The 10,987-nt window shown below is 38.8% G+C and overlaps 1 protein-coding gene across 3 annotated transcripts in view; it reads left to right on the plus strand.

The window, feature by feature from the left end:
- ift80 (intraflagellar transport 80 homolog (Chlamydomonas)) overlaps positions 1–10,275 on the plus strand; it is a 51,883-nt gene extending 41,608 nt beyond the window's left edge. For 2 of the 3 annotated variants that reach the window (XM_005742159.1, XM_005742158.1), the window contains exons 14-20: positions 2,710–2,845; positions 2,995–3,142; positions 4,777–4,948; positions 7,129–7,218; positions 7,385–7,557; positions 7,785–7,908; positions 9,676–10,275. In XM_005742159.1, coding sequence (XP_005742216.1) covers positions 2,710–2,845; positions 2,995–3,142; positions 4,777–4,948; positions 7,129–7,218; positions 7,385–7,557; positions 7,785–7,908; positions 9,676–9,786 — 954 coding nt within the window. In that variant the 3' untranslated portion in view covers positions 9,787–10,275. The remainder of the gene's footprint in view (positions 1–2,709; positions 2,846–2,994; positions 3,143–4,776; positions 4,949–7,128; positions 7,219–7,384; positions 7,558–7,784; positions 7,909–9,675) is intronic. The other variant, XM_005742160.1, reaches the window with a different exon arrangement.
- The last annotated feature ends 712 nt before the right edge of the window (positions 10,276–10,987 follow it).

The raw sequence follows: 10,987 nt of genomic DNA on the forward strand, positions 1-10,987 counted from the left end.
TTTTTTTTTTAAACATGGCCTTATCATGTTAAAGGGGCAGAATTTAGTGCATGATCTGATCAAAAAGGGATATAGTGAAATTTATGTGTCCTTGTCAGTGCTGCTGCGACCTTGGTGACAAACAGTTGTGGTTGGAAGTTTCCATACACTCATCATGGGCATAAAAGTCATGGTAATTCGGGGCTTTTAATGATTTCTTTGAAGTGTTCTTTTTCCAGAATGCGATGATTGTAAAGCATACAACTTTATTGACATTATTTAGGATTTTCTCTAATACACATGGTCAAGTATACATAGAGGCTCAAATGTATACATACACTCACTTAAATTGTTTATTAAGTGCTGTGAAAAGTTCTACAATGTATTTTAACTTGATCTATCTATCGAGGCCTATTATGTCTGGTAGTTTCTCTTTGTCAGCATTAAAATAATTTATTTGACAGCATTCATTGGACTGACCAATACTCAAAAGAATTGGAAGGTCCAAGGAATTCAATGAAGGTCTAAGAAGGATAATTGCAGATTTACACAATTTGGGAAGATTCTTTGTAGCCATTTCTAAACAACTGCAGATTCCAATGTCATTATTACAAATAGTTGTACTTACTCACAAGTTATTCTGATGTCTCACGTCTTTAACGAGGTCTGGTAGAAGACCACAAGCATCACCCTCAGATGAGAGGAAATTAGTTGGGATGTTCAGAAACAACCCAGATTCAAGCCTACCATGAACTTTATACTGATGGAACACCCGGGAATCTGACCAGTTGTTAGAAGCTTGTTAATGGCTACCAACAATATCTGATGAAGGTGTAACTAGTTAACGGACATTTAACATTACTGGGGCTACACAGTGGCGCAAAAAAGTATTTAGTCAGCCATCAATTGTGCAAGTTCTCCCACTTAAAAAGATGAGAGAGGCCTGTAATTTTCATCATAGGTATACCTCAACTGTGAGAAACAAAATGAGGAAAGAAAATCCAGAAAATCACATTGTCTGATTTGCAAAGAAATTCTTTAAAAATCACACAATGTGATTTTCTGAAATTTTTTCCCTCCTCATTTTGTCTCTCACAGTTGAGGTATACCTATGATGATGATGATGATGGTGAAGCCTTTATTTGTCACTTGCAGTTGCCTGCAGCAAAATTGGACCTCTCCCGACCATACATACAATACACAAACATCACATCAGGGAGACAGGTCAAAACAGGTAGCGTAAAGAAAAACAATGAAATATACAACACAATAGAGGATGATATGATAAAAATTACAGGCCTCTCTCAACTTTTTAAGTGGGAGAACTTGCAAAATTGGTGGCTGACTAAATACTTTTTTGCCCCACTGGATCTATGTATTTGAGCCTGTATGCATGTTTTTTGTCCTGTGTGGATTAGAGAAAATCCAAAATAAATTCAGACTTGTTCACCCAATTCTAGTGTTTTAAAGCCATTAAAGATGCATGCTGTTTAATCATTCTGCTCTGGAAAAAGAACATTTCAAAGAAATCATAAGATCAAAACTACTCGGACGTTTGTGTCCAGGATGAGTGTATGGAAACTTCTGACCACAACTGTATTTGTACCATTATATGGTTTTTAGCCAGGATAGCAGCCTCTTTTAGCTTCCTCATCAAAAGTTACGATCTATAGCTCATCAGCAGGGAGAATTTGCAGACTTACCTCAGCTAGTGATTACTGTGATTAGGCCAAATTAATTTTAATATAAATGCTGCAGTGATCACTTTATCTAGAACTTTGAATGCTATTGTTTTCCATGAGTAGAGGTGTGCTAACGGGTCTTGCTAAATAGCATTTTACAGTGTAGTTTGATAGATTATTTTGTGGAATAACAGGTTACATTACACATACACCCTGACCCTGTGAAAGTCATTGACCAAAAGGAAAAGAAAAAAAGTTTGAAACTGCTGACTGTAAATCTTTGTCCTGGCATTTTTTTTTTCATTGCTGTAATTGTTGAAATGGGGCTGTGTTAAAAGCATTTTTCCCTGAAATATCGATCATGTTGATAATTTAGGCTGGCGATATCCATCTACACTCCTTATTTTCCGCAACCTTAGGATCACCTGCTGAGGAGGTTGACTTTTTTCTTGCAACCTTCAAGCTTTAGTGAAATTCAGTGATGATTCTAATTGCTAATTTCCATCTATACATACACACAGTTTGATGAAATTTTAGTTTTGGACAGTCTGATTTAGAAAACATAGAAAATCCCAAAAGATTAGAGACAATAAAGACAAAAGAAAAAAAATAGAAGATGGGGTTTGGAATGAAAGTGAGAGTGAGAGAGAGAAAAAAGAAGAAAAGAATTAGAAAAGAGGGAAAAGAAGTAGAAGTAGCAGTAGTTACTGTTTGTCAGCATGGCTTTGTCTGCCAGCACGATACAGCTCCAAGATACTGGACCAAAGCCAGCTAATTCTGGCCAGAAACACACACAGGTTCTCTCGCTCTCTCACTCACTCTCTCTCTCTCACACACACACACACACACACACACACACACACACACACACAGACTCTCTCTCTCTCTCTCCCTCACTCTACAAGCACACACATTTGGCAGAAAGACTGTTGGGTCACGGTATAAACTGCCTCTCCCTCTTCCTTTCTTTTCCTGATCTTTTGTCCTTTCCTATTCCCACTTACCTATTTACTTGTTTGTGTGTATGTGTGTGTGCATTTCCATGTAGCAGGAGGTGTTGGAGATAGCTTTGGATCAGTGTGGCCCATCTACTGACAGGAAAATTGCCCTGATAGACAAGAACCGTGACCTTTATTTGACCACCGTGCGTCATCTTGGACGAGAACCCAAAATCTGCAAAATTGGTGAGACATGGAGGGAATGCACTTAACAAGATCGGTGATGACTTTCTTTGTTTTGTGTGTGTGTGTGCGTGTGTGTGTGTGTGTGTGTGTGTGTGCGTGCAACTAAGGTTAGATTACTGTAATAGCGGCATGCATCTTCTATCTTTTAGGTAGCATGGTTCATAGTATGGCCTGGAATGATGCTGCTAACATCCTGTGTGGAATCCAAGACAACCAGCTGACAGTGTGGTACTACCCAAGTGTTGTCTTCACTGACAAGGAATTATTACCGAAGACACTGTGCATAAAAGATGGCAGGTAATTTCCCTGGGCTTTCGCAAAGCCCCTGGTGTGACTAATTAATAAACAATTAGTGTCTATGCTTTGACACACTGGGTAATGCATTAGTGAGAGTGATTGGTCATAGGCCAATGAGTTGTTTTTCAAAAAGAAAGGTTATTGTTGTTACAGGTAGATGCAAGTGGATGTAAAAGGAAAACAAAACTAAGGTTCCAGTAGGATGTGAACCAGCATCTCCTGGCTGTTAATTCTAATAGATATCACACCACCAATCCTCCAGCCTCCTTATGAGGACTTGACACTTCTGTAAAATGATCCTGTTAATACTCAGTTGCCAATTTAACCATGTCTGGTGCATCAAAGCACCAACTCTAAAAACCACCTTACGTGGGGAGATTCTAGAGGTTCTGACAGAGAGGTATTATGCAGTACAAGAAATGGGGATGAGAATTAATTGGTGACTTTAGCATGTAACAGCTGATACCATTCACCAGAATGGCGAGTAAGTTCCTATTACAAAAGCAGCAAAAGGTTATATTCAAGTTTAAAGTTGGCCAGAGTAGATAGAAGTATATAAGAGAACCTCTCAGTGCCCTTGCATTTTCATCTGAGAGGTTTCTGGAAAAGATGTCAAATATGAACTAAGAGCAGAAATGGAGGCAGCTTTTCTGTACCTTTTAACTCATTCTCCAAAGCAAAATGCATATGGCCAACATCTATCAGACTGTGCAAAGCTTTCTGGCCAGAACTCCTCAGCGTTAGCCAGCATTGAAGGCAGAGTGCCTGCACTGTCAGTACAGGCAATTGTAAACTATACTTGTGTCTGCTACACTAATCTGAACACTTGGTTGTAAACTTTTTGTGCACATTTTGGACTCACTCACTGGTTTTATTATTCCTGTTTAGTGCTCAAGCAGGCAGAAATTTGAGGAACACCAAAGTCTAAGTGGCAAAAGCTAATAAATCATCAGAAACTGCAAATTTCTGAAAGTTTCTCTTTAGGTTTGTTGGATATACACCAGCCACTTTATTAGATATACCTGTTCAACTGCTGATTAACATGAATGTCAAATTGGCCAGTCACGTGGCAGCAACCCAGTGCATTTACATATTTAGATATGGTCAAGGTGACCAGCTGAAGTTCAAGCTTAGCATTGAGAATGGGGAGAAAAGTGGTTTAAGTGACTCTGAATGTGGCATGGTTGCTGGTGCCAGGCAGGCTGAGTATTTTAAAAGCTACTGAGATGTGTCAGATACTATCATGTCAACATGTACCAAAATCTCAGAAGAATGTTTCCAGCACCTTTGAATCTGTGCCATGAAGAATTAAGCAGATCTGAAAGCAAAATGGGACCTAACCCAGCACTAGCAAGGTGTATCTAAAAAAATGACCAATGATGGTGTTCTACAGGAAGCAGGACGCCCTAAGAACAGTACAGGTTACAGTGGTACCATGGCTGTTGGGCCATTTTATCAGGTTTACATATGCCGTGCTTGTAGAGGAAACTGGTAAAATCTGCACTATTAATGAGTCTGTCGAAGCAGCGTCAGGAATCATTTATATGTTATTTATGCATAACAAACTCATTTTTTCCCTCTGCCCTCTGTCAATGCAGTATTTACTGTAACAAACTGTGTGTGTCTTTGCAAAGTGAATTCAGACGTGCACCCCAAGTTCTAAACTACATTGGCACCAAAGTGACATTACGCCAAGGAGATGGTTCATTGGTGTACAGCAGTGTACTACCCTTTCCTGCCCTCCTGCATGAATACAGCATCTCTGCACGCTGGGAGGATGCACTGCGCCTCTGCTGCTATGCAAAAGTAAGATACTGGAAATGTCTTTTACTCTTTTCTACTTGTGTCAGTGATTTCTATATGTGCTTAATGTAAGTGATGTGACATCATTGTACAATTGGTCTCAGTGTTTGTAGAACTGTGTATGTCTTTGCATTAGCTGTACAAGCAAAGCCATAGTGAGCATTAAGCTTTCGCATTGATTACTACATTTCTTTCACGTTGTATTTATGTTAGCAGTTTTGTGGTAGTGTTAAATATCCTCCAGTCTTGGGGCTCTGGTACAGTTCAGCTTCCCATGGTGTATGTCACGTGTATGCATGGATAATATGTCTGAACCAGAAAGTAGTAGACAGGTTTATGGGACCTGACCAGCAGGCTTTAATTAGCTTCAATTAGCCTGGTGACTCCATTTACCAGATTAACCCCCCAGACCTCACTCATAAATACACACTCTGCTGCATGCATGTGTGGATTTTCCAAACATATTACTCACACACACTGAGCACAGTGTGAGACTGTGTCTTTGCTTAGGCAATGATGCAATAACCACAAGCTTGGAGAAACGGACAACAAGTAGCAAAGGGTGGTTGGAACAAAAGGGATGGAGAGAGGCACCAGTTTTAAGAGCTTTTTCCTTGACCCCATCCTCTCGGCTTCTGGTAAGCGTTTGGTGGCTTTTCCCAGAACCACAGTTGTTGTCAGTAAGTGCTCACCTGACAGGAGTCAACAGAAACATGTTATAAATTAAGGCAAGAAGCACAGACCTAACATACAGTGACTAAAGTTTATAACCTAACAATTAAGTAGGCAAAAAAAGGTTTATTTCACGTGAAATTGTTTCACGTGAAGTTGTGTTGTCATGTTTACGATCTCTGGCAAGTCCTGCCGATGATATTTGTTGTTTGCAGGAGTGGTTTCTAATTGGAGCTGTTTTTCTTAGTGATGGATACTGAAAAACGCAGGAGATTACAGAGTGGTGACTCTGGAGTTCAGTTTGCTCAACTGCTGGCCCATTTGTGGTCAAATTTTAATTAATCCAGCTGCAGGAAATAAAGTGGCGACACATTTGTTTACATTTATAGTTGTTTTGTACTGCAAATACCTCCTGTTTTTGTGTGTGTCATGCATGTTTAAAGACTTGGTTAAAGTATGAGTAAAGTGTACCAGAATGCATTGAAGATACAGTCGTACTCTATCCTTATGCCCACTGATACATCCTCCCTTCATTAAGTGCTTTTTTGCTAAACATGTCATTTGTGAATGTGGCCAAAGGACATAATTTTTACTTCATCTCTCCATAGCAATTGGTTTCTAAAACTAAGTAACAGCTCGGCAACATACAGTACTAGGCAAAAGTCCCCCCCCCCACCACTTCTTTATATTTTGTTGGGAAAATTGGAAATGCAGTGCAGTGATTCATTGAAACATGTGCAAAGGTGCATGAAAATGCAGGATTAAAGGGAGTTTTTGCAATTCTAACCAGCTTAAAAGTCAGTATGTGGTATGACCACTTTATTCTTTGACACTCTTGGTCAAACTTTCTTGTCTAGTCTTCAGGAATAGTTCTTCAGGCTTCTTGAAGGACATTCAAAGCTCTTCTTTGGCTGTTGGCTGCCTTTTATTTTATCGTCTATCTAGATGATCCCACGCTGCTTCAGTAATGTTGATGTCTGGCTTTAAAGAGACCAATCCATGACTGATAGTGTTTCATCTGTGTTTTTCTATCCCAGTGTGTTTTTATTGCATTGGCATTGTTATGATGAATAATTAAGCTGCTGCCAATAAGCTTTCCAGACTCTTTCAGATATTTTCAGATGTTGCTCATCTGCTGTAGATGGTTTTTTTTAGGCCTGCAAGTTATTTTGTCCTCCACTTGTCCAGTTTCCTTTTTTTTTCTAAAGCACACTCTGCAGAGATGCCAAGTTTTTGGCTAATAGCTCTTTGGGATTCACTTTGGTGGTGCAATTATACTATTTTATGTTTGCCAAATTGTGTTATCTTTGGCATTTTTCATAGATTCAGCAACAGAAAACGGAACAAATTATGTGTTATTATTACAGGCTGCTGATAGCAAAGGGTGTAAACACCACACCGTTTCCTCCCTTGAGTTAGGTGCCTTTTTTTATGCCATAGGTCGATATTAATTAAAGAAAAAAATGGTTTCATTAAAAGATGCTCTCTGCTGTTGTTCCCTTTATCCCTAGGACCAATCTTTGTGGGCATGTCTCGCTGGCATGGCAATGGCAAACAGAGAGCTGACTACTGCAGAGATGGCTTATGCTGCCATTGGAGAGGTAAGAGCACTGCTTATTGGCTAGTTCAGCTAAACACAAGTGTTGTAAACCACCAGAAAACCATAAAAAAGAAAAATTCAGTGAAACTTCAGTGAATCTGTCAGTGAAAAGAGATACTGTATTTCTAGCTTCTCTCTTTGCATATCTGCTGCTTCACCTCTTTCAGTTACCTAGAGTTCAATACATCAACTTTCTAAGGGAGCAGCCATCTAAGGAGTCATCGTTGGCCCACATGCTGCTGTTCAGTGGTCAGGTCCAGGAAGCTGAGGCTGCTTTCTTACAAGCTGGTCTCATCTACCAGGCCATACAAGTCAACATTGACCTTTATAACTGGGAAAGGTATAATTCTGTATATATGTGTTCATGTTGGAAATGTACAGCTAGTAAAGAGACAGTATAAGCAGTTTTGGGAGATTTTTATTCATGTATGTATTTTTTGTATTTTTGGCTGTGTAAGGATTTTGTTTTATGGAGGTAGTCTAAACTTAGGTTTTAAAGAGTTAAGGTGAAGCATATTTGTTCACAGAGGATGCATGTCTGTCTGCATCATGTCATCTTGTGTCCAGGGCATTGGAGCTGGCAGTTAAACACAAGACCCATGTGGACACTGTGCTGGCCTATAGGGAGAAGTTCCTACAGAAATTTGGCAGGAAGGAGACCAATAAGAGATTCCTGCAGTACTCTGAAGGGGTACGTTATGGTGGCCTGTCTTGCTGCACTGTATAAACTGACTTGGTCAGCAACACACTGGAAACATTTTTAGCTGTGGATGGTGTCTATTTCTAATTATTTCCCATGGGTTATCAACTTTGTTTGCTCTGCTAATACACTCTAAGTGGCCTTAAAAAAAAGTTGGTTTAGGGAAAAACTATGTTACCTTAGCATTTCTGTTTACCATCCAATCAGAAAAGCCTACAGCATTAAACTGCAAGAGGAGGCAAATCTCTAGCTGCACCTGACCTATTTAATCCCAAATATTGCTTGCAGTAGTGTTACTGGAGTGCTTATCACTACAACAATGCCTAATATTATAATTATAGTCTCAAAGTACAAATACAATTAAAAAAAAGTTCCATATAACAAAAAGAATCACAGAGACTCTGTTGGTTTTAAAAGGTGGTTGAGATGGTTAAAACCTTCTTGTAAACTGGTTAAAGGAAAGAAAAATCCATTCTGATTACCATTTGACTTTGTTCTTTCTACACTTGCCGTCATGCCAAAAATGTTTAGGTATATATATGTACAGTTTTTGCTTTGCCTCTGTTCACAACCACAGTGGAGTTTGGCCCCATTGTCAGAGGCTCAGAGTTAATTTCGACAGACGAGCAGTTAGACGAGGCCTGTTTCCCTGATATTTCATTACAAATGAGGCAGGCATAACATCTGAAGCTGAATCAAAGTGCAGTCCCTCTCTCAAGACTCTTCATGCAAGTATTAAAAATGCTTAAAATAACATAATATGTAAAATCATGTTAGTCTGATCAGTTAATTTTGAGCCTCTAAAAAATGGGGACCATCTGTAAAAATGGCTGTAATTTATAATAAACTGATGAATAAACTGTTAACACCAAACTTATTTGTTAACCCCTTGAATTACAATTACATATAGTTTTATTTAAAATCCACTGGGGTAGTATAGTGAGGCAAAACTATAAAAATAGTGTCCTTTTCCAAGAAATTATGGACCTAACAGTGTCTACTCTTCCCAAAAATGCTAGCTTCCAAGATGAACTGATCTTCTGTGGACAGTTTGTTTTTAATCCAGCTCTTAAAAAATTGAGAGCGACACAATAATGGAAACTACTGGACTGTACAGATGGTAAATATCCATCTTTAATAGGATGATCAAACATGTGCCAAAGAGATAAGAGAGTTGTTTTGGGTTTTTGTTACACATCTAAAACTCTTCCAGTTTATAGTGTTGGCGCATACAATAACCAGACCGTACTAAATCATATCCCATGTAAACAGCTGACCCCGAAAAACTCAGCAGTAGGTAGGATTTCAGCCAGACTGCAAGGAAAAATGTGTGCATGTGACTTCAACCCATGTGATCACCACTGGAGGTTAAAAAGCACCATTATCATCCTACACGACCTTCCCAACTCCTGTAAATTGTTCAGTAAACATTTCTAATTTTAAAAGTGTTTGCAGTACTTACACTAATTACTCTTAAACAGAAAGAACCTACTCTAATGCATTACAAGTTTCTTTCTACTACCCGAGCTCAGCCAGCCTTACAGTTTGGAGGGATTTACAGACGATCTAGCAGCGTCTTTCTTAGCGTATCCGAGGCTAACATTTGAAAGCCAGTGTTTTAAGACGCTTACTATAACTTGTTTTCCTTCTCTTTTAATGGGGGATAACTCCCATTACCAAATGCTTCCCGGAACTGTTTATCAGTTAAAATAGTGTTTCTTACTTTCTCATTTCATCTCATCTTACTGTGTCTTCCAGGTTGAAGTGGACTGGGAAAAAATCCAAGCAAAGATAGAGATGGAGTTGTCTAAAGAGAGAGAGCGAGCTGCTAACACCTCTGTGAGGAGCAGCGTGGCCTCACGCCGTTGATTTTTAAAAATGTTTTTTATTTTTTTAAGAGGGTCATGTCCACAATAAGTACAGCAAGTACGATTACCTTCATGTAAAAACCAAAACTGAACAATTTTGAGATTTTGTGATGTCTGTGATGCCTGACTTACACTACACACATAGTCTTGTCAAGTTACATATAAAGCTTTAAACAAAATCGCTTATGTTACTGTTACTGTGGGTGGCTGATAACAGTTTTTTTAAGGCTGTCTGTATTTCTGACCAACAGACCTGTGGCCTTCCTGTTGTAGTGACTGATTTTGAGTGAATCAAGTTTAAAGTTAATCTGTTTTCATTAACAGTTAAATAGGTATACGCGTTCATCTGTAAATTTGTATAAGTGTTATTTTTGTCATGTTTCAGTTTGTTTTTTTACATTAAAATATATTTTTATAGTTTACACATTTATAGTGTTGCTTTGTGGAAATGCGAGAATGTCCATTAATAAAGCATGTGAACCATACTGTATGTATTGATCCAAAATGTCCTGTTTCTTTGTTTTCCCCTTTGTGTGGTGACACTTTACTGGTTTTATACAAGGATCAGGGACTGTCTTTGAGGTCTGAGATTTATTTTAAGCTTTGCACATGCACCCTGAAGGTATTTCTGTGTGCATGCGTGTTTTCACAGTCTTAAAATAATGCAGGGCTTCTCTTTTTAAATTGTTCTTGTATTTCCTCCGCTGCTGAGGTGTGAAACAGACCGCTTGCCACGGAGCTCCACCCCCTGGTTGGCAGAGGGCCACTACATCAGCAGAGGGTAATAGCCTATTCATCTCCACTAGTGGTCCAGGAGGATGAACATCTTTCTCAGGGCTCTTCAGAAAGGACTCCTATACTATGTCATGAAGATGCAGATGGATATGGTAGAAAGTGAACAAGATGAAACAGTGAGTGGCAACAGACACACATCACAGAAAACAGTAGGAAAATCTCTCTCTTGGGTTGGGTATCTCTTGCTGCTTTTTTTTTTTTCTTAGCAGTTTTCCTGTAGTTTTGGTCACTTCACTTCTAAAAGCCTTTTTTTATTTCTGTCTTTCCACCAACTATCTATCTGAACTAATGTATTTTTAAGAGCAGACAAAATAAATCATTAATTAGCAGTGTTGGGTAAGTTACTTTAAAATAGTAACTTAGTTACATTACTAGTTACTTCTCTCAAAAGTAACTCAGTTACTTCA

The sequence above is a fragment of the Pundamilia nyererei genome, unplaced genomic scaffold (assembly GCF_000239375.1).
Source record: "Pundamilia nyererei isolate P.nyererei 1_Seehausen unplaced genomic scaffold, PunNye1.0 scaffold00117, whole genome shotgun sequence".
Taxonomy (NCBI): domain Eukaryota; kingdom Metazoa; phylum Chordata; class Actinopteri; order Cichliformes; family Cichlidae; genus Pundamilia; species Pundamilia nyererei.